The sequence below is a fragment of the Oncorhynchus clarkii genome, chromosome 5, assembly GCF_045791955.1.
Source record: "Oncorhynchus clarkii lewisi isolate Uvic-CL-2024 chromosome 5, UVic_Ocla_1.0, whole genome shotgun sequence".
NCBI lineage: Eukaryota > Metazoa > Chordata > Actinopteri > Salmoniformes > Salmonidae > Oncorhynchus > Oncorhynchus clarkii.
Genome location: NC_092151.1, coordinates 20,564,048 through 20,587,394, shown reverse-complemented (window position 1 = coordinate 20,587,394; position 23,347 = coordinate 20,564,048). Strand labels below are relative to the sequence as shown.

General features: G+C 45.7%; 2 protein-coding genes across 3 annotated transcripts in view; both read left to right on the top strand.

Moving 5' to 3' along the window:
- Positions 1-15,211, top strand: part of LOC139408496 (seizure 6-like protein) — a 108,566-nt gene extending 93,355 nt beyond the window's left edge. The window contains exons 14-17 of the mRNA XM_071152465.1: positions 763-798; positions 12,389-12,503; positions 13,137-13,242; positions 13,576-15,211. Of these exons, the coding sequence (XP_071008566.1) occupies positions 763-798; positions 12,389-12,503; positions 13,137-13,242; positions 13,576-13,605 (287 nt within the window). The 3' untranslated portion in view covers positions 13,606-15,211. The remainder of the gene's footprint in view (positions 1-762; positions 799-12,388; positions 12,504-13,136; positions 13,243-13,575) is intronic.
- Positions 15,212-16,796: 1,585 nt separating this feature from the next.
- On the top strand, positions 16,797-22,962 carry LOC139408504 (protein-tyrosine sulfotransferase 2-like). Of its 2 annotated transcripts, XR_011634295.1 has the most exons (9): positions 16,797-16,854; positions 17,535-17,935; positions 18,085-18,330; positions 19,044-19,200; positions 19,359-19,519; positions 19,630-19,828; positions 19,931-19,990; positions 20,098-20,814; positions 20,851-20,876. XR_011634295.1 is itself a non-coding variant. In XM_071152473.1 (8 exons), the coding sequence occupies exons 2-8, from the start codon at positions 17,718-17,720 to the stop codon at positions 20,128-20,130; spliced, it is 1,074 nt and encodes a 357-aa protein (XP_071008574.1). In that variant the 5' UTR covers positions 16,797-16,854; positions 17,535-17,717; the 3' UTR covers positions 20,131-22,962. The 2 variants fall into 2 exon arrangements, 1 of the variants encoding a protein (XP_071008574.1); XM_071152473.1 differs by having other exon boundaries at positions 20,098-22,962.
- The last annotated feature ends 385 nt before the right edge of the window (positions 22,963-23,347 follow it).

The following is a 23,347-nucleotide window of genomic DNA, read 5'->3' as shown; positions in this document are numbered from 1 at the left end:
TAGACATACACTACATGACCAAAAGTATGTGGACACCGGCTTGTCAAACATCTAATTCCAAAATCATGGGCATTTATATGGAGTTGGTCCCCCCTTTGCCGCTATAACAGTCTCAACTCTTCTGGGAAGGTTTACCACTAGATGTTGGAACATTGCTGCAGGGATTTGCTTCCATTCAGCCACAAGAGCATCAGTGAGGTAGGGCACTGATGTTGGGCGATTAGGCCTGGCTCGCAGTCGGCATTCCAATTCATCCCAAAGGTGTTCAATTGGATTCAAGTCAGGGCTCTGTGCAGGCCAGTCAAGTTCTTCCTCACCGATCTCAACAAACCATTTCTGTATGGACCTTGCTTTGTGCATGGGGGCATTGTCATGCTGAAACATGAATTGGCCTTCCCCAAGTTGTTGCCACAAAGTTGGAAGCACAGAATCATCTAGAATATCATTGTATGCTGTAGGGTTAAGATTTCCCTTCACTGGAACTAAGGGCCCCGAACCATGAAAAACAGCCCCAGACCATTATTCCTTCTTCACCAGACTTTACAGGTGTCACTATGCATTGGGGCAGGTCGCGTTCTCCTGGCATCCGCCAAACCCAGATTTTATACACCTGTCAGCAACGAGTGTGGGTGAAATGGCCGAATCCACTAATTTTAAGGGGTGTCCACATACTTCTGTATTTATATAGTGTACCTGCCACCAGTGCTATGATATACCTTACCTAACCTGTCAATGTCTGAAAGAATTTCTGATGTCTTGCAGCCAACCATGACTGCTTTGGCAACCATGCTTTGGAAGGTGAGTCTGTCTGTCTTTCTGACTCTGTGAGCCTGCCTGTCTGTCTGTCTGTGTCTGTTTTTCTGTATATTTTTCTGTCTTTTCTGTCTGTCTATCTGTTAAATCAGATCTTTATTTGTACATACATTAGTGGCTTAAAGTGATTCTCCAGTACTTTTGTATACTTTTTAGCTAGTAGTTCTGAAAGTAGTGCTCACAAGCCAAAAGTGTTCCCCAAACATTGCATACTACATCATATATGTGCAGATATGTGCACCACCTCATTGCTTTCTCTCTCTCTCGCTCTGCTGTGTGTGCATCTTGCTAGCTATCACTCATATGGCGAGGGGCTGAAGCTCATTGGTTAAACTCAAATTGCTAGGGGGCTGTCCACGTGAGGGGAAGAGTAGGGAAAATGGCCCAGCACAGCTTCCAGAAAAACAGATGCTTTCAAACTAGGAATTTTGTGGCAGGTAAGACACTAATTCTGCTGATAGATTATGCATGTATGAACTTCACATTGGCACATCCAGTTCAAAGCGGAAGGTTTAAATACTTATTAGTTGCCAGAGTTCCGGAGCATGTCTTTAATCAACTACTGTCCAGACTGCACTATTCTTCCTAATTACCTGTACTCTTGGATCATTCTTGATTATTTTTTATAATGATTATTTAAAATGACAGTCAAAATTATGTTTTTTAAAAAATTGGATGATATTTGAAGGAAACCAGATAAAAGTATGATGACTAAAGTATGAAAAATGACTGCTGCTTCTACATTGATGATACAATTACTTGTCCCCTCCCCTATGTCAAACACTTGGATGTATTAAGGGGACAAGGTGACATCACTTTAACTCTAATTCTAATACACCAATGATACCATGATGTTTTCTTACTGAATTTAAATAAGCACCGCCTTGTAACCAACATTGGAGAAGCCGTTTGCAGAGGGGCGTGGTTTATATAGCTCGATAGCTACTCTAATGGTACCAATTTAACTGAATGGTGTCAGCAAATGTAATTTAAAGTTTACCCTATTAATCTATGGCAAATATCATTATATGTTTCCCCTTGGCGCCGGAGGAGATGGCTGCCGTTTTACGGGCTCCTAACCAATTGTGCTATTGTGTGTGTTTTTTTGTGTTATTTGTAACTTATTATTGTACGTAATGTTTCTGCCACCTTCTCTTCTGACTGAAAAGAGCTTCTGGATATCAGAACAGGGATTACTCACCTCGTACTGGACAAAGAGTTTTTCTTTAATGAGTCGGACGTGAAGGATTTATATCACACCGGACAAGGCCCAAATCCCCGTCATTCGCATGAAGAAGAGACGGAGATATAGGGGAGGTCGGGGTGCCTTGTAAGAATCCGACGGCGAGTGGGTAACACGCCTCTACCATCAGTCCTATTAGCCAACGTGTAATCATTGGATAATAAACTGGATGAGCTCCGATCAAGCCTATCCGACCAACGGACATTAAAAACTGTAATATCTTATGTTTCACGAGTCGTGGCTTAATGACGACATGGATAACATACAGCTGGCTGGGTTTTCCGTGCATCGGCAAGATGCTCTAGACCACCTTTACTCCACACACAGAAACGCGTACAAAGCTCTCCCTTGCCCATTTGGCAAATCTGACCATAACTCTATCCTCCTGATTCTTGCTTACAAGCAAAAGCTAAAGCAGGAAGTACCAGTGACTCGCTCATTACGGAAGTGGTCAGACGACGCAGATGCTAAGCTACAGGACTGTTTTGATAGCACAGACTGGAATATGTTCCGGATTCTTCCGATGGCATTGAGGAGTACACCACATCAGTGACTGGCTTCATCAATAAGTGCATCGATGACCGCGTCTCCACAGTGACCGTACGTACATTCCTCAACCAGAAGCCATTGTCACGAATCTCGCCGAAGAGGGTGCCTCTTCCTGTTCGGGCGGCGCTCGGCGGTCGTCTTCGCTGGCCTATTAGCTGCCATCGATTCCCTTTCCGTTTGTTTCTGTTTATTGGGTAATTGGGTACACCTGTTTTGAGTTAGTGTTTGTTTGTAGGCTATTTAAGGACACTAGGCCCGCTGGGTATTTGTGCAGGCTTGTTTTCTGTTATCTGGTGTATGAGTGTAAAGAGTATTTTTTCCGGACAGTTTAGTCCGTTGTATTTTGGTACGGGTTGTTTCATGCGCCCTGGTGTTTTGCATGTCGTGGCTCCACAGTCTATGGAATAAAATATCCATGAACTGAATTACCTGCTTTCTGCGCTTGACTCCTCCACTCACCATTGTAGAAGTTGTAACAGAAGCCCGCACCTCCAAAATGGAGTCAGCAGGAGCAGCGACCACAACTCTCCCAGCTGTCCTCCATCGGATCGGTACAGCGATGGACCAGATGATGGAGAGGATGGAACGATGGGAGAGAAGTGGTCTACCGACGTCTACCCCAGCTCCCCCACAGACGACGCCACCTACTCCACCTACGTCGTCCTCTGGGTCTAGCACATTGCGTCTCCCCCTCCGAGGGAGTACGATGGAGCGGCGGCTGGGTGCCAGGGATTTTTGCTCCAGCTCGAGCTCTACCTGGCTACCGTGCGTCCGGCTCCCTCGAGTGAGGAGAGTGTGAGCCTCCTCGTCTCCTGTTTAACGGGTAGGGCCCTGGACTGGGCCAACGCTGTCTGGAACAGCCCAGACTCGGCTCGGGACAACTACCTGGAGTTCACCCGCCGTTTTCGAGCTGTGTTCGACCACCCACCAGAGGGCAAAGCGGCGGGTGAGCGACCACCTCAGACAGGAGACGAGGAGTGTGCAGGACTTTGCGTTGGAGTTCAGGACCCTAGCTGCTGGTGCTGGGTGGAATGACAGGGCCCTGATGGACCATTACCGTTGCAGTCTCCGGGAGGACGTCCGCCGGGAGCTAGTTTGTCGGGACACAACTCTCTCCCTGGATGAACTAATAGACATGTCGATTCGATTGGACAACCTGCTAGCTGCCCGCGGGCGTTCAGAAGGGGTCCTGTCAATTCCACCTTCCAGTCCTCCCGCTCCCACTCCGATGGAGTTGGGAGGAGCTGCATCTAGGGAGACCAGGAGGCTCCTCCTGCGCCTATTGTGGACGGAGAGGACACACTTCGGACCGGTGCTGGAGGAGTTCCTCCGGGAGTCGAGCTGGCCAGTGGAACACTTCTCGGCCACCCCAGGTGAGCAAGCACCAAACTCACCCAGAGCTCCCTGTTGGTCACATGTTTTTGTTTATTTTTTTCTCTGCGTTTTTTCCCTCTCTTCAGCATAAGGCGCTAGTCGATTCAGGCGCAGCTGGGAGTTTTATGGATCGCGAACTCGTCCGTAAATTGGGTATTCCGTTAGTGCAGATAGACCCACCTGTCCCCGTGCACTCCTTAGATAGCCGACCGTTAGGGTCAGGGCTGGTCAGGGAGGCCACGATTCCGCTGGACATGGTAACGCAGGGGGATCATAAGGAGAAGATCAGTTTCTACCTTATTGATTCACCTGGGTTTCCAGTGGTGTTGGGGGTTCCCTGGCTGGCTATTCACAATCCCCTCATTTCCTGGAAACAGGGGGCTCTTCAGGGGTGGTCAGACGAGTGTTCGGGTAGGTGTTTAGGAGTTTCCATCTGTGCCACGACGGTGGAAAGTCCAGACCAGGTTTCCACCGTGCGCATTCCCCCAGAATATGCCGATTTGGCTATCGCTTTTAGTAAGAAAAAAGCGACCAAATTACCACCCCATCGACGGTGGGATTGCGTGATAAACTTCCAGGAGAACGCTGCACTTCCCCGGAGTCACGATTACCCACTGTCACAGGAGGAGACGTTGGCTATGGAGACATGTCACGGAGGCTCTGAGACAGGGGTACATTCGGCCCTCCATGTCACCCGTCTCCTCGAGTTTCTTTTTTGTGAGGTAAAAGGAGGGAGGTCTGCGTCCGTGCATTGATTATCGAGGTCTCAATTCGATCACAGTGGGTTTTAGTTATCCGCTACCTCTCATCGCTACGGCGGTGGAATCATTCCAAGGAGCGCGTTTCTTCACAAAACTGGACCTCAGGAGCGCGTATAATCTGGTGCGTATTCGGGGAGGAGACGAGTGGAAAACAGCGTTTAGTACCACATCAGGCCACTATGAGTACCTCGTCATGCCGTATGGGTTGAAAAATGCTCCAGCCATCTTCCAATCCTTTGTAGATGAGATTCTCAGGGACTTGCACAGGCAGGGTGTGGTAGTCTATATTGATGACATCTTGATTTATTCTGCCACACGCGCCACACATGTCTCCCTGGTGCGCAAGGTTCTTGGGCGACTGCTGGAGCATGACCTATACGTTAAGGCTGAGAAATGTGTGTTCTCCAAACCAGCCATTTCCTTCCTGGGTTATCGCATTTCCAGCTCGGGAGTGGTGATGGAGTGTGACCGCGTTAACGCCGTGCGTAATTGGCCGACCACGGTAAAGGAGGTGCAGCGGTTTTTAGGGTTTGCCAATTACTACCTGAGGTTTATCCGGGGTTTTGGCCAAGTAGCGGCGCCCATTACCTCACTGCTGAAGGGGGGCGGTGCGTCTGTGGTGGTCGGCAGAGGCTGCTGGAGCCTTCAACTAGTTGAAGGCGCTGTTCACTGAGGCTCCCGTGTTGGCGCATCCGGACCCTTCGTTAGCATTCATAGTGGAGGTGAATGCGTCCGAGGCTGGGGTTGGAGCCGTGCTGTCTCAGCACTCGGGCACGCCACCGAAGCTCCGTCCCTGCGCTTTCTTTTCTAAGAAACTGGGTCTGGCGGAGCGGAACTATGATGTGGGGGACCGGGAGTTACTAGCTATGGTAAAGGCCCTGAAGGTGTGGAGACACTGGCTAGAGGGGGCTAAACACCCTTTCCTCATCTGGACTGACCACCGCAATCTGGAGTATATTCGAGCAGCGAGGAGACTGAATCCGCGTCAGGCTAGGTGGGCCATGTTCTTTACACGCTTTAGATCTACGATCTCTTATAGACCAGGTTCCCTTAACACTAAGGCCGACGCGCTGTCCCGTCTCTATGACACTGAGGACCGGTCCATCGAACCCACTCCCATCCTTCCAGCCTCTCGGCTGGTGGCCCCGGTGGTATGGGAGGTGGACGCGGACATCGAGCGGGCGTTGAGGGTTGAACCTGCGCCTACACAGTGTCCGACCGGTCGTAGGTACGTGCCGCTTGGTGTCCGTGATAAATTGATTCGGTGGGCTCACACACTACCGTCTTCGGGTCATCCGGGGATTGATAGGACGGTGCGGGATCTTAGGGGGAAATACTGGTGGCCCACCTTAGCTAAGGATGTGAAGCTCTATGTCTCTTCCTGTTCGGTATGTGCCCAGAGTAAGGCTCCTAGGCACCTTCCTAGAGGGAAGTTACAACCCCTCCCGGTTCCACAACGGCCATGGTCCCATCTCTCGGTAGATTTCCTTACTGATCTTCCCCCATCTCAGGGGAACACTACCGTTCTGGTCGTTGTGGATCGGTTCTCTAAGTCCTGCCGTCTCCTCCCATTGCCTGGTCTTCCTACTGCCCTACAGACTGCAGAGGCTCTATTTACCCACGTCTTCCGGCACTATGGGGTTCCAGAGGATATCGTATCTGATCGGGGTCCCCAGTTCACGTCCCGGGTTTGGAAGGCGTTTATGGAGCGTCTGGGGATCTCGGTCAGCCTTACCTCTGGTTATCACCCCGAAAGTAATGGGCAGGTGGAGAGAGTAAACCAGGAAGTGGGTAGGTTTCTGAGGTCGTATTGCCAGGACCGGCCAGGAGAATGGGCGAGGTACGTCCCGTGGGCAGAGTTGGCCCAGAACTCACTTCGGCATTCATCCATGAATATGTCGCCATTTGAATGCGTACTGGGCTACCAGCCGGTCCTGGCTCCGTGGCATCAGAGTCAGACCGAAGCTCCTGCGGTGGAGGAGTGGGTACAGCGCTCTAGAGAGACCTGGCGGGCAGTCCAGGATTCTCTCAGGCAGGCCAGTGAACGGCAGAAGAGAGACGCTGACCGCCACCGCAGTGAGGCCCCGGTGTTCGCACCAGGGGACAGGGTCTGGCTCTCGACCCGAAACCTGCCCCTCCGCCTGCCCTGCCGGAAGCTGGGGCCGCAGTGTGTGGGGCCATTTAAAGTCCTGAGGAGGATTAACGAGGTGTGTTATAGATTGCAACTTCCCTCTTACTATCGCATTAACCCCTCGTTTCATGTGTCTCTCCTCAGGCCGGTGGTAGCTGGTCCCCTACAAGACGGTGAGGTACCGGAGGTCCCTCCACCCCCTCTGGACATCGAGGGGTCCCCGGCGTACACAGTACGAGCTATTCTGGACTCGAGACGCCGGGTGAGGGGCCTGCAGTACCTCGTTGACTGGGAGGGGTACGGTCCAGAGGAGAGGTGCTGGGTACCGGGGAGGGACATTTTAGATCCTTCCCTCGCCTCGTCCTCCAGGTCGTCCTCGAGGCCGGGGTCGGCGCGCTGCGGGAGCCACGCGTCAGGGGGGGGGGGGGGGGGGGGTACTGTCACGAATCTCGCCGAAGAGGGTGCCTCTTCCTGTTCGGGCGGCGCTCGGCGGTCGTCGTCGCCGGCCTATTAGCTGCCATCGATTCCCTTTCCGTTTGTTTCTGTTTATTGGGTAATTGGGTACACCTGTTTTGAGTTAGTGTTTGTTTGTAGGCTATTTAAGGGCACTAGGCCCGCTGGGTATTTGTGCGGGCTTGTTTTCTGTTATCTGGTGTATGAGTGTAAAGAGTATTTTTTCCGGACAGTTTAGTCCGTTGTATTTTGGGACGGGTTGTTTCATGCGCCCTGGTGTTTTGCATGTCGTGGCTCCACAGTCTATGGAATAAAATATCCACGAACTGAATTACCTGCTTTCTGCACTTGACTCCTCCACTCACCATTGTAGAAGTTGTAACAGCCATGGATTTCATGCAACAGCCACATTGAGCTAAAGGGTAGCTTTCAAGGAGCGGGACTCTAACCCAGACGCTTATAAGAAATCCCGCAATGCCTACTACAACGTCTCCAATGCTCGTCGGATGTGGCAGAGCTTAGGAACTATTACGGACTACAAAGGGAAGCACAGCCACGAGCTGCCCAGTGACACGAGCCTACCAGACAAGCTAAATTACTTCTTTGCGTCCTTCGAGGCAAGCAACACTGAAATATGCATGAGAGCACCAGCTGTTCCGGATGACTGTGTGATCTAGCTCTCCGTAGCCAATGTGAGTAAGACCTTTGAACAGGTCAACATTCACAAGGCCGCAGGGCCAGACGGATTACCAGGACTTGTACTCCGAGCATGCACTGACCAACTGGCAGGTGGTTTTTTCAACCTGTCCCTGTCCGAGTCTGTAATACCAACATGTTTCAAGTAGACCACCATAGTCCCTGTGCCCAAGAACACCAAGGTAACCTGCCTAAATGACTACTGACTCGTATCATTGTAGCAATGAAGTGCTTTGATAGGCCGGTCCTGGCTCAAATCAACACCACTATCCCAGAAACCCTAGACCCACTACAATTTGCATACAGCCCCAACAGATCCACAGATGACGCAATCTCTATTGCACTGCACACTGCCCTTTTCCACCTGGACAAAAGGAACACCTATGTGAGAATGCTATTCATTGACCAAAACCTATTTCCCCCCAGGAGACTGAAAAGATTTGGCATTGGTCCTCAGATCCGCAAAAGATTTTACAGCTGCACCATTGAGAGCATCCTGACGGGTTGCATCACTGCCTGGTATGGCAACTGCTCGGCCTCCGACCGCAAGGCACTACAGAAGGTAGTGCGTACGGCCCAGTACATCACTGGGGCCAAGCTTCCTGCCATCCAGGACTTCTATACCAGGTGGTGTCAGAGGGAGGCCCTAAAAATCATCAAAGACTCCAGCCACCCTAGTCATAGACTGTTCTCTCTGCTACCACACGGCAAGCGGTACCGGAGCGCCAAGTCTAGGTCCAAGAGGCTTCTAAACAGCTTCGACCCCCAAACCATAAGACTCCTGAACAGCGAATCAAATGGCTACCCAGACTATTTGCACCTCCCCCACTCTTAATTGTTATTTTTGTAGGTATTTTCTTAAAATTGCATCGTTGGTTAAGGGCTTGTAAGTAAGCATTTCACTGTAAGTTCTACACCTGTTGTATTCGGCGCATGTGACAAATAAAATTTGATTTCATTTGACTACAGCTCAGCTTTCAACACCATAGTGCCCTCAAAGCTCATCACTAAGCTAAGGACCCTGGGACTAAACACCTCCCTCTGCAACTGGATCCTTGACTTCCCGATGGGCCGCCCCCAGGTGGTAAGGGTAGGTAACAACACATCTGCCACGCTAATCCTCAACACGGGGGCCCCTCAGGGGTGCGTGTTCAGTCCACTCCTGTACTCCTTGTTCACTCATGACTGCATGGCCAAGCACGACTCCAACACCATCATTAAGTTTTCAGACAAGACAACAGTGGTAGGTCTGATCACCGACAACGATGAGACATCATATAGGGAGGAGGTCAGAGACCTGGCAATGTGATGCCAGGATAACAACCTCTCCCTCAACGTGATCAAGACAAAAGAGATGATCGGGGACTACAGCAAAAGGAGGGCCTAGCACGCCCCCTTTCTCATCGACAGAGCTGTAGTGGAGCTGGTTGAGAGCTTCAAGTTCCTTGGTGTCCAAACTATCATGGTCCAAACACACCAAGACCGTCATGAAGAGGGCATGACAATGTCTATTCCCCCTCAGGAGACTGAAAAGATTTGGCATGTGTCCTCAGATCCTTAAAAAAATCTACAGCTGCACCATCGAGAGTATTGGTTGCATCACCGCCTGTTATGGCAACTGCTTGGCCTATTACCTCAATTACTTAGACTAACCTGTGACCTCGCACATTGACTCTGTACCGGTACCCCCTTGTATATAGCCTCGTTACTGTTATTTTATTGTTGCTCTTTAATTGTGTTGTTTTTTCTATTTTCTTCTTTATTTAAAAAAATTTAAACTTCAGTTTATTTAGTAAATACTTTCTTAAAACTTCTTATGGCTGGCGGCAGTATTGAGTAGCTTGGATGAATAAGGTGCCCAGAGTAAACTGCCTGCTACTCAGGCCCAGTTGCTAATATATGCATATTATTAGTAGATGGATAAAAAAACACTCTGAAGTTTCTAAAACTGTTTGAATGATGTCTGTGAGTGTAACATAACTCATATGGCAGGCAAAAACCTGAGAAGAAATCCAACCAGGAAGTGGGAAATCTGAGGTTTGTAATTTTTCAACTCTTTGCCTATCGAATATACAGTGTCTATGGGGTCAAATTGCACTTCCTAAGCCTTCCACTAGATGTCAACAGTCTTTAGAACCTTGTTTGATGCTTCTACTGTGAATGAGGAGGGAATGGGAGCTGAATGAGTCAGTGGTCTGGCAGAGTGGCATGAGCTGACCACGAGCGTTCACGTGAGAGTTAGCTTGAGTTCCATTGCATTTCTGAAGACAAAGGAATTCTCCGGTTGGAACATTATTGAAGATTTATGATAAAAACATCCTAAAAATTGATTCTATACCTCGTTTTGACATGTTTCTACGGACTGTAACAAAACTTTTTGACTTTTCGTCTGCTCGCGCATCATGAATTTTGATTATTGGGCTAAACGCGTAAACAAAAAGGAGGTATTTGGACATAAATGATGGACTTTATCGAACAAATCAAACATTTATCGTGGAACTGGGATTCCTGAAAGTGCATTCTGATGAAGATCATCAAAGGTATGTGAATATTTCTAACGCTATTTCTGACTTCTGTTGACTCCAACATGGAGGATATCTGTATGGCTTGATTTGTTGTCTGAGCGCTGTACTCAGATTATTGCATGGTTTGCTTTTTCCGTAAAGTTTTTAAAAAATCTGACACAGCGGTTGCATTAAGGAGAAGTATATTTCTAATTCTGTGCATAACACTTGTATCTTTATATTAAAGTTTATGATGAGTATTTCTGTAAATTGATGTGGCTCTCTGCAAAATCACCGGATGTTTTGGAACTATTAAACATAACGCGCCAATGTAAACTCAGATTTTTGTATATAAATATGAGCTTTATCGAACAAAACATACATATATTGTGTAACATGAAGTCCTATGAGTGTCATCTGATGAAGATCATCAAAGGTTAGTAATTCATTTATTTATATTTCTGCTTTTTGTGATTCCTCTCTTTGGCTGGAAAAATGGCTGTGTTTTTCTGTGACTAGGTGCTGACCTAACATAATCGTTTGGTATGCTTTCACTGTAAAGCCTTTTTGAAATCGGACACTGTGGTGAGATTAACAACAAGTTTATCTTTAAAATGGTGTAAATTACTTCTATGTTTGAGGAATTTTAGTTGTGAGATTTCTGTTGTTTTGAATTTGGCGCCCTGCACTTTCACTGACTGTTGTCATATCGATCCTGTTAGCGGGATCTAAGCCATAAGAATTAACACATGTTTGCATTGTTTAAGGGCTTGTAAGTAGCATTGTATTTGGCACATGTGACAAATACAATTTGATTTTTGATTTGATCTGTGTCTGGTATTAGCTAGTTACTGGCCAGCTAGGTCTTCAGCCAGCATGGAACTAAAGGGGGGAAGGGTTGTTCAAAACTCAGTCACAGCTGTCAAGTCAACACATCCGTTAGTGCTGCTATAAACCGCATCACAAGAGACATGCCAAAAGGGAGATGTTTATAAAAAATAAATCATATAATTAATGCAATTTCAATGTTGTTTGTGTTGCTTTGTATATCACCGAATTTCCTTGAGATGATTTTACAGCAACACTGCTCACTGCATCCAAGTTGCTTGATATAGGCCTTTCAAAGAGCTGTCAGTCAAGGCGAGCTCATAAATGTAAGCTACCCGGCAACTCAGCCTGACTTTTCAAACTTCCTGGTAGTTAGCCATGATAGAAAAGTACTTTTCAGAATGACTGTTCAGGATCTTTAAAGGATTGATGGCATTAGATTTGAGTATTTGTGGCCTCCATTTACAAACAAATCTCATTGATGTTAGTATCATTGATACTGGTGGCACAGTGTAATTATAATGGTAAAACACATGTAAAGCCATTTACCTTTAGGATGGGAAGATGTACACAAATACATTTAAATAAATACAAATCTAGAACAATGAAGTAACATTTTTCCAAAATGCCATGCTCAAATACCATGCTCAAATGCCATGCTCAAATGCCATGCTCAAAATGCCATGCTCAAATGCCATGCTCAAATGCCATGCTCAAAATGCCATGCTCAAATGCCATGCTCAAAATGCCATGCTCAAAATGCCATGCTCAAAATGCCATGCTCAAAATGCCATGCTCAAAATGCCATGCTCAAAATGCCATGCTCTAAATGCCATGCTCAAATGCCAACGTGAACGACCCCTTTGTTAATTGTCTGATTAGCTTTTATATTTTCTGCCTTTGTAATGCTCTATTATTACCACCTTTTCACTGGGACTGAACTGAAGTTATCTTTCTTCCTCCTTCCCTTTCGCTTTCATGCTCTCCCCTTACCTACCTTCTCCTTCCCTTTCTCCATCTCTCCCCTCCCCTCCAGTTGCGGAAGCAGCTGCCGGGTCAGGTCTGGATGGAGGTAACATGGCATTGGCTATCTTCATCCTTGTACTTTTGCTCTCCGTGCTGCTGGGAGGAGCCTATGTCTACGTCACACGGTAAGACTACACTCCCTATCACCTCAAAACACCTCTACACACCAGTGGACCTGTTCAACACAGTGACCTATTTAGATTATCATTGGATCAATTGAAGTAGCAAATAAGGCTTTCATTTTTTTTAAACATATAATATAATCCCATTTGTTGCCCAGTGAATGGGCGTCCCTGAACTCTACTTACTTGAATACACTGGAGCTGAATATTTTGTATTCAATTCCATTTCAAAGCAATATTGTTCATCAACGGTCATAAGGAAACTCTATGACAATTGAATAAACACAAACTTCCCTGGTTACCTTCCCATCTGACTGTGCAGCCTTGGTTACGGTTGAATAGCATATGTCACAAGGTTACAGAACATTCAGATGGAAATGTATTGTGAAGAACAGACATTATTCTGTCACGTAGAAAAGGGAATCTTGTCAGCTGCTCTACGTGTGGCAATTCTATCTTCAACATTTCAAAGTTTCACCTCATTAAATAGGCTCCAAATTAATGAGGCAAGTGACTCACATGAGAACATTAATATTCTTTATCCTGCTCAGTTCTCTCTCTCTCTGCTCATGGAAACAGTGGTGTCATTATTTATTTTTAGTCCTGACACCCTGCTGTTCCTCTCTTGGCCACCAGGTGTCGCTACAACTCCAACCTGCGGCTGCCACTCATCCACCCACACCCCTACAGCCAGATCACAGTGGAGAGCGAGTTTGACAACCCACTCTACGAGACAGGAGGGGTGAGGAAGTATACACACACACACACAAACATAGTCATTGTATGAGACAGGAGGGTATTTAATACTGGGCTCTGCAGTGGCACAGCGGTCTAAGGTACTGCATGTCAGTGCTAGAGGCATCACTACAGACCCAGGTTCGATTCCAGCCTGTATCACAACCGGTCTTGATTGGGAGTCCCATAGGGCGGCCCACAATTGGCCCAGCATCGTTGGGGTTTGGCCGGGGTAGGCTGTCATTGTAAATAAGAATTTGTTCTTAATTGACTTGCCTAGTTAAATAAAGGTTCAATTAATAAAATACAAATAGAACAACTCTTTCTCTCCCTCTCTCAGGACACCCGTGAATATGAGGTATCAATATGATGACTTTCTCAACTGTCAGAATCCCAAAATGAAGAAGCTTCCACCCACCCAACCAAACCCACTCCCTACCCTTTCTCCTCCTCAGCCCCACCAAAAAGGAAGTGATGTAAATACAGACTGACTATAGATCTGCCCCTTCCCCCCATGACCCTGTCCTCCAATCACAGAAAGAGGAAACAGCGAGAGGGAAGATGAGTAGGAAAAGGAATGGAGTGGAAAGAGGAGAGGGGGAGAAAATAGGAAGAGAGGACAGGAGATACTGGGTGTTTCTCAATATTCTTACTACCATTCTCTGAGCATGGTTGGAGGATGAGTCCAAATCAAAATATGCGAAATGGGGTGCGTAATTTGCTTGTAAACATTTCGAAGTGTGCAAGCTTCAACTGAAATATTCCCAGGATTGTTGACGCAATCACATAAAAAACAATGCAACATTTCTTGAAATCAATGGTGGCTGGATTTGAGCTGAACCGAGAGAAAATGAACTCCGACTTTGAAATGAAAAGTTGCCCACTCACATCTCATATGTTGCCTGACAACAATATTTTATCTTGATCTTGTTCATTTTGGCATATTTAACTGCCTAGAATATCCACTGTAGTAGTGTGCATAGACTGCAGGCTAACTGATGAAGAATTGGTAGCTAACTTTAGCTAGCTACTGTTATCCACAAAGAATTCGTAGCTAATGTTGGCCATCCACCCTTCATAACATTTCGTTTTAGGTTGTTGTTTTTTTGTACAACTAGCTGGCTAGCTAGATTAATCCGATTCACTAATAGCTAGCTGATAATTACAAGCTTGGGTTTGCTTTATGTAGTTCGTGTTTTGTCTGTATTGGTCAAAGTTAATACAATAGAACGGGAGTGCGCAGTGCTTCTCAAATGTACATTTGTATGCATTCTCCACACTCTCGTCCTCACAAGAATGTACTCAAGAGAACGTCCTCGGAGAACGAACTCGGAGCATGAGAGTGTGGAGCATGGCAGCAGCATATTGAGAAACACCCACTGTGAACAGGGCTGCAGGCGTTGGGAGATAAAGAGACAAACACTATTTACTCATGTGTCTACTATTAGCTATCAAATACAGGGACAGAGGGGAAGGAATAGGTGGGGAGAGAGGGAGACAGAAGGAGGATGATGGGTGAGAGGTATGGAAGGGGTGGCAGAGAGAGGAGAGGATAGAACCAAAGGGAACTAAAGTATTGGTACATGAATGGGGTCCATTGAGATGTAAAACGTAGGGGTAAATTGGCACCTTAGAATCTGACAGAGGAAGTGAGGTTACTATCTCTTCCTGTCTGGCCCCCATCTCTGAATTTCTAAGGCCTTGTCTTAGAACAGTTTGTAGTACTGGTTTTACCATAGTAACTGACCTTCCATGTGCAAGCTTACCAACCAACCATAACAACACCAGAAAAGACCGGCACCAGATTATGTATTTATTTTGATGTAAATGTGATGTTTTTTGCAGATTAATTCATGTACATTTTCATTTTGAGAAGAAAAAAATCAAATATGTACCATGTTACTGATTTCCTGAAATAAATGGTCAAATAAAAAGTATAATAGAATCTTTCAAAAAAAAATAAAAAAATAAAAACACTTGTATTTGTCATCTGTTATTTCTTCGAGAGCTGGGGATGATCCGGTGACACCCTGGCTGTGTCACACCTGCAAGAGCTAGAAACAGTCACAACAGTCACGATGTCACTACGCATAACATGGAACAATTGTTTTACATTTGGAACATGAAGAAAATAACATGTCTCTCCATTCTGGCTAATTCAACAATACATCCATACAGTCCCACACATGCTGTATCTTAATACCTCTTCACGGGTTCCTTTTCTGGGCGCACTACCTGGTAGGTAAAACAACTGTTATTTTTCACCTATTGTGCAATCTCTGTCTCTCACACACACTCCAGTGGTGACATAGTTTCTGTTTCTGTTGAAACTGGTTCGCTTTCGTACAGACCCATCAGTTTTGTCTTCCCCTGACCTCAAAACACAACAGCCTCAAAAACACAGTTGCTACTTCATGTTTCAGTACTTATTGTTACTAACTGTTTTTGCAAATAGAAAGTTACTGTTGCAAAAACAGTTCTTTTCTTAGCAGCAAAGATTTGAAAACAAGTGGGTGCTATCGTTCTTAGGGTGTATGTTTGTGTGTGTGATTAACCAACAAAACAGCTGAATAGAGAGGAGGTCAGACTCAAAGAAAGCCCTATGTTTTCAGTGTTTGTGTGTGTATGCGTAAAGGCAGGAGTGACTGTTATGGGTGTAAGATGGCACAGTGATGTCATCTGTTGGTAAATGTTCATTACTGCAACTCTTTGTGATGTACTGAACATGACTGGTTACTCGCATCAATGCCTCTGTCTCGTCATTTAACATTCAAACAGTGACTGAGCATTGCAACCAAAAGCAGTCACAAGAAGCATGCAAAAATAGATGCTATACCCTCAGAACTGGAGCAAGTATATGAGTTATTTGTTCCTAAAGGTGCACTATGCATCAATTGCTCTGTCATTTCCTGGTTGCTCAAATTCTAATAGGTCACCTAATTTCAGTTTGTGACCAAACAAGCAAGTATAATATAGAGAATCATTGTACCATCTAAACAACTGTGAAACATATTTTCGCTAATCAAAAATATTGTATTTTCAGCTGTTTGAAGTTGGCGTACAAAACTGAAAGCAAAAGACACAAAAACTCAAGAACAGGGAAGCATAGAAATAGTGCACATAGAATAACAGATCTACCACTTCTTAGACATGCTTTAAATGAGAATGAAAGATATATAACTCGCTTTTCTATGTGAATTTGGTAGGGTCGCCCCAAAAGTGATATTGCAGCTTTAATTATGGGTTAGTGTCAGGGGAGATTTGTCATTCGAATTAAATTAAAGTCATCATGGAAGTTGCAATGGTCCCACTGGGCACACACTAGTTGAATCAACATTGTTTCCAAGTCATTGCAATGTAATTACGTTGAACCAACGTGGAATTGAAGTTGAATTGACATTGTGCCCAGTGGAGTGACTTCTGTCCTCTCTAGCATGGAGATAAAAACAGAATAAGGCCTACTGGGTCAGAGAAATCAGTCCTGACAATGCTTCAACCTCTCCTCTCTTTTCTAACTACTTCATTCTTCCTTCCGTCCCCATCAACTCACTCTGTTCTGCACCGGGCTTCACACTCAAACTAGAACACCACAGTTCAGCTTCCTCTTCCGTCCGTTAAGGTACAGAAAACATTCTCTCTCTCTCTCTCTCTTTTTATGTTAACAGATTGTGTACTTTGTTTTCATTTTCTTGCATGTTTGTGTCTTTCAACTGTCGTCCTTTTATCACTCTGTCCCCTCCACCTTCCCTCTCTCTCTGAGTAGGTTGGTCTATCTGTATATCTGTGTTCTATTTCTGACTGTGATTACCTGAGTGACAGCAAAGGTTCTAGAATCCCAGATAAGACCATATAAAGTTTGCATTTCATATTTACTGGCACTGACTTGGGGAATAACACTATAGTTGTAACTCTGCTGCAACACAGAGCGTGACCAGACAAGAGGTTTGTTTGAATCCCCTGCATTACCCTTATTTTTGATATTTGCATCATGATCCCACAAACAAAGTTTTCCATTTACGCCATGAAAAGATTTGACCTGTGCAGGAATAGGCCCTGGGTGTGTTTGTAGTAAGATTTCTGTAGTAAATCAAAAAACATTTCCAGGCTGTTGCAGAGATACAGTATGAGGAGGAAGTGGACATTTTTAAGAACCTGCCAGACCAGTTCCTCTCAGATAAACACACAAGTGTTCTGCAGTGCTCCCAGCAGAGAGAGAGTTTTTATGAAGCTCAAAACAGTAGTGTTTAAATATGAGATGTACAATTTCCTGTCCCTCTTGTTTCTCTCCCTCTATTCCAGAAAGTACCTCTCTACCTTTACTTCAACAAGGTCAGTCTCACTGAAACTTAAAATCTGTTTCTACAAAAAAAAACTGGTTAAAATAGCAGCACACACAGTTGGCCTCCTGCCCATGACCAAGAGACCATGACCAAGAGACCATGACCAAGAGACCATGACCAAGCACAACCATCTCCATCAGTGATGCGTGTGTCAGCACGGAAGGTGTTAACAGGGCTCCTGATCCTGGGTGGAATCTCCACCCTGACCCAGTTCCTGCGTTTCTGTCTACCCTGCCGGCAGCCATCCCAGGGTGCGGGCGAACCTGTGACCGTGCTGGTCCGGGACGGGTGGAGGGTCAGTTCTGACGTTCCCCTGGTGTTTGTGGGAGGGGTGCCTCGCTCCGGGACCACCCTGATGAGGTATGACAAGAGAAAGGAGGAGGAGAGTACTTATTTACTTGTATTTACCTTATTTACTTGTATTATTCTGACAATATGGTTATATACTGTATGTATTTACCTCTGTACCCTGTCATTTTGATCCCCGTCTTATTTCCCACACTGTGTAGGGCCATGCTGGACGCCCACCCTGCGGTGCGGTGTGGGGAGGAGACGAGGGTCGTGCCCAGGATACTGGGCCTTAAGCTGGGCTGGGCTGCTGAGAAGGAGGGGGTCAGCACCAAGGTCCTGGACCGAGCGGTCACTGCCTTCCTCCTTCAAATCATAGCAGGACATGGGGAGCCAGCACCTCTACTCTGCAATAAAGACCCCTTTACTTTGAAGAGCGCTAAGTACCTCGCTCACCTTTTTCCCAAGTAGGTCTGACTTACTTTAGTATACACACACACCTCCATCACGAGACACATATACTCTTAGAAAAGAAGGTGCAATCTAGAACCTAAAAGTGTTCTTCGGCTGTCCCAATAGGATAACCCTTTGATAGCCCTTCTTGGGTTCCAGGTAGAACTCTTTTGGTTCAAAGTAGAACCTTTTGGGGTTCCATGTAGAACCCTATCCACAGAGGTCTACATGGAACCCAAAATGATTCTCCCTGGAACCAAAAAAGGGTTTTTACCTGGAACCAAAAATGATTCTACAAAGGGTTCTCCTATTGGGACAGCCGAAGAACCCTTTTAGGTTCTAGATATAACCTTTTTATGAGAGTGTACACTAACCCAAAAGCCTCTGTCACCACACATAAGGGTGTGATCGAGTGTGGCTTTTCACATGCTGACCCATGTGAGCCATATAGACAGTACAACTCATTAGTGAGTCACTAGGCAGCCTGGTTACCTCCTACAGAAGAGAACACATCGTATGACTGATTACCAGAGGTCAAAGTCCTGACAGAACAGGAGATAACTTATATACTTTTTCACTGACTCCGCCTCCTCTCCAGGCCTGAAACCGGGGTTAGGTAGGATTATGAGTAGTGCGGTGGAAAGTTGTAAAGTACTTTCTCCTCAACTTTTCTCTCCCTCCTCTATCCCGCCACACCACTACGTCCTTCCTCTCTCTCTTTCTACAGCTCTAAGTTCCTGCTGATGCTGAGAGATGGCCGAGCGGCGGTGTACTCTATGATTTCGCGTCGCGTGACGATCGGTGGATTTGACCTCTCCAGCTATAGGGACTGCCTGGCCAAGTGGAGCCGAGCCACACAGGCCATGCTGACACAGTGCACTCAGGTGTGTGTGTATCTGTTTAGGTGGGCGGAGAGTGGTGCCTGACGTGTGTGTGTGCATGCAGTGCATCTGTGCCTGCATCTGTGTGAGTGTGCGTCTTTGTGTGTGTGTGTTTAGGTGGAAAGTGATGACCAACCATGTGTGTGTGTGTGTGTGTGTAGGTGGGCAGTAAGAGGTGCCTGGCTGTGAGGTATGAAAGGCTGGTCCTCCACCCTCGCTCCACCCTGCAGACAGTGCTAAAGTTCCTGGGTCTGCCGTGGCACGAGGGGGTTCTGCACCATGAAGAGGCTATAGGAAAACCTGGAGGAGTCTCACTGTCAAAGTGTGTATCAGTGAATATCAGAGAAGATGACAAGGCCATGCTACATCACAAAGACTCAGAGGAGTCTTGCTGTTTTGGTGTGTGTTTATTCATGTGTGTTTGTGTCACAGAACGGAACGGTCCACAGACCAGGTGATGAGGCCAGTGAACTTAGACGCTCTGACTCGGTGGGTAGGTCACATGCCCCCAGACGTAATGGCAGACATGGACGCTATCGCCCCCATGCTGGGGAGACTAGGCTACGACCCCAGAGCCAACCCACCTAACTATGGACAGTCTGACCCACAGTTCCTCAACAACACACAAAGGGTACGGACATCAACACACACACACACACACACACACACACACACACACACACACACACACACAGATTTTTGCTCATGTAAACCTTATGTCCTCTCTCTGTAGCTTCTGAGGGGAGACTTTAAAACTCCTGTAGCAAGCCTACATCAGAAAGGACGTCCTCTGGTGAGTCTAACAGAAAAACCACCTATCCTCAATGTCTAGGCGACTGCTGATTGACTGTTTTTAGTATAGAACTGATAAGTGTTGGTTCTGTCTACATCCTTCTTTAGATGTCCATGAAAGGTTCACAGACAGAGAGGTGACAGGGTCAGCGCCTGGAACAACGGTCACCCCTGACCTATGACCCCTGATTATCCTCTCAGGGAAGACAACAGCATCAACCAAAAGGCTGGTGGCTAAGCACCAAGCACAGTCAGAGGGCATAACCATGCATGTGCTCTAGACCTCATTGATAGGAAGAAGTGAAGTACAATGGAGAAAAGTATATTATATCGTTTTTTTACATTTCCAAAATGTGTTTACTTACCTGAATAGGTTCTCCCACTGCCTCCATTTTTTTGGGGTCCTTACAAAAATAAAATAATGGCCAATCTTCACTATATTTTTGGTGATATCAAAGTGCCGCCAGCAGCTATGTGGATGAATGGAGACAAGGGAAAAAATAGGCTCTTTGAGAATCCAAGAATGAATTACTTACACAATCGTCTCTAATATGTAGGCTCAGCATTCCTGAACATTCCAATTACAAGTCAGAATGTTAAATAAACTTATTTTTAAGTTACTTTACCTGTTGTCTGCTGATTTTGTCCTTATGTAGGAGGTAATCTGAGACAAAATATCCACAAACGTTATTAGCCAGACTTTCAGTACGCTGGTCTGTATATGGTTGGTATTTCTGGATAAAATGTTCAATACTGATGTAATTCGCAGGTTACAAACACTTGCACAATATGACTGAGCCTAACCAAACCACAGCTGATTGAGAGGTAACTGAGCCTAACCAAACCACAGCTGATTGAGAGGTAACTGAGCTGATTGAGAGGTAACTGAGCCTAACCAAACCACAGCTGATTGAGAGGTAACTGAGCTGATTGAGAGGTAACTGGGCCTAACCAAACCACAGCTGATTGAGAGGTAACTGAGCCTAACCAAACCACAGCTGATTGAGAGGTAACTGAGCTGATTGAGAGGTAACTGAGCCTAACCAAACCCCAGCTGATTGAGAGGTAACTGAGCCTAACCAAACCCCAGCTGATTGAGAGGTAACTGAGCATAACCAAACCACAGCTGATTGAGAGGTAACTGAGCTGATTGAGAGGTAACTGAGCCTAACCAAACCACAGCTGATTGAGAGGTAACTGAGCTGATTGAGAGGTAACTGAGCCTAACCAAACCACAGCTGATTGAGAGGTAACTGAGCTGATTGAGAGGTAACTGAGCCTAACCAAACCACAGCTGATTGAGAGGTAACTGAGCTGATTGAGAGGTAACTGAGCCTAACCAAACCACAGCTGATTGGATGCATGCTTCAGTCGATTATGTTCGGTTACATTCGGCTATTGCTGACATATTGTGCATCACATGCTATGCGTAAAGAGATTGAAAATACAAGTGACAGAACCCACAAGCACCACAAAAAGTTGTCTAAACAACCCTTTGTTGTGGATAGCCCATCTCCACCTCCTACCGCCAAAAGGACCAACAGCATGTACAACCGGTAAAGTAAGTGTAAATATAATTGTATTCAACATTCTGGCTTGTAAAGACTATTGAGTCATTTTGTGGGCGACTTCGATCATACTGATGATCCATGAGGTAACCATAGTAACAGTCTGATGTTTAAAAAAAACATCAGACTGTCACCAGAGCAGTTTAGAAGGTGTTGCAGAGCTCTGCTACCCTATCCCAACAGGCCTGACGTTATACATCGGGTTAGGGCAGGGTAATACCTGTTTTTAAATAACTAGGGTATGGGTAGGGCTCAGGTATTACTAAATTGGTCACTAACATTTTGTAGATAAGTAATTTGCTCAATGCTCTGCTCTGCTGTGCAGTGCAGTCATATATAAGATCATAACAGAGGTACGTAAACCTCGTCAAATATAAAACAGGTTTATTTCCCAAAAAGTATAATGTAACACAACTAACTGCTCTCTCATGTCTCTTCATTCGTTGACCAGAGCCAGATATACTTTGAGGAGATGGGAAACTCCATTTGAATCGTTGCCCATGCTACGTCAGTGGGCCGTGCGGTGCATTCTGGGCAATTCGAGGACAAGGAGAGCTCTCCTTCAAGGAGTGGATGTAGTCAATTGGGTGCTAGCTGAGGAGCAGCTAATAGATTTACTAACCCAGGAAGATATTTCTGATTTCGGGTTTCGGGAAGGGCTGGATTGGGCCTTAAATTTGGCAGCAGCAATCGGGCCTGGGTAGGGTAGGGCCTGAACGTCACAGGCATGGGTAAAGGCTCAGGCTTAAAATTAATGCCGTGAAGGGCTCAAATTGTGACGTTTGACTTTACCATTTAAATATAAATTGCAGACTGTCGGCCACACTTGATAACTTGAAAACTAGCACTTACTAACATAGGCAACAAGTATGTCTATGGCAAGAAGGCGCAATCCACCTCATAGCCTGCAGGCCCGTGATTGATATGTCAGCACGTGGTCCTGTGTGACAACAAATGTAGTAGTCAGAATGGATCACTATTTAACTAAATATCTTGATTTGTCACAAACTTTAAAATAATTCATAGTGGGCATCGAACTTCATCATAATAATCTAATTTTATAGCCCAAAACGAGCATCCCTCTCAAAAAACTGTCAGTTTTGGCGATTGAAATTTAGATACGCTTTCTAGGGCAGACCAGGGCTTTTGGCACCACTAGATTGCTATGCAGTAGCCGACCAGTCGAGCTTGTGACTTCACGTTCCAGATAGGACACTGGGGTCCTCATTGCAACACGAGACTAGCTAGATATAGGCTGGTTGATGTTAAGATAAGGAGTCTTTTATAAAGAGGTGGGAAGTGGGGAATGACTGTGCCTGTTTGTGTAGAATTGATCCATGCTGTAAATCATTTGTTTCTATTAAATCAATGTTATGACCTAAAATAAACTGTCCAATCCCTGTTACATTATTTTTTGCTTTCTTTGATTCAAAAACTGTTCCCTGGTTGATCTCCTACACTAACTACACTGCTGCTTGAAAATGTAGCAAAACTGTAGGATTTACTGAAGCATGAGTGGTCCTGGGTAAAAAAATAAATTAAAAAAAAGCTTGTTACTTGTAAGTGTTCCAAACCGAACATTATTTGTATTTTTACCTAAACATGCAAACGCCATCAGATAGAAGTCAAAGCAAGAAGTGTATTGGGTTAGTCATTTTTGGTTAAATATAACAGAACAGATTAACTGGATTGACAATCACTCTCAGGGGACGGGTTGACAAAAATAACTGACTGAAAGACCCCTTAATAACCTACTAATATGACTGCATTGAGGCATATGTCACTGTGCT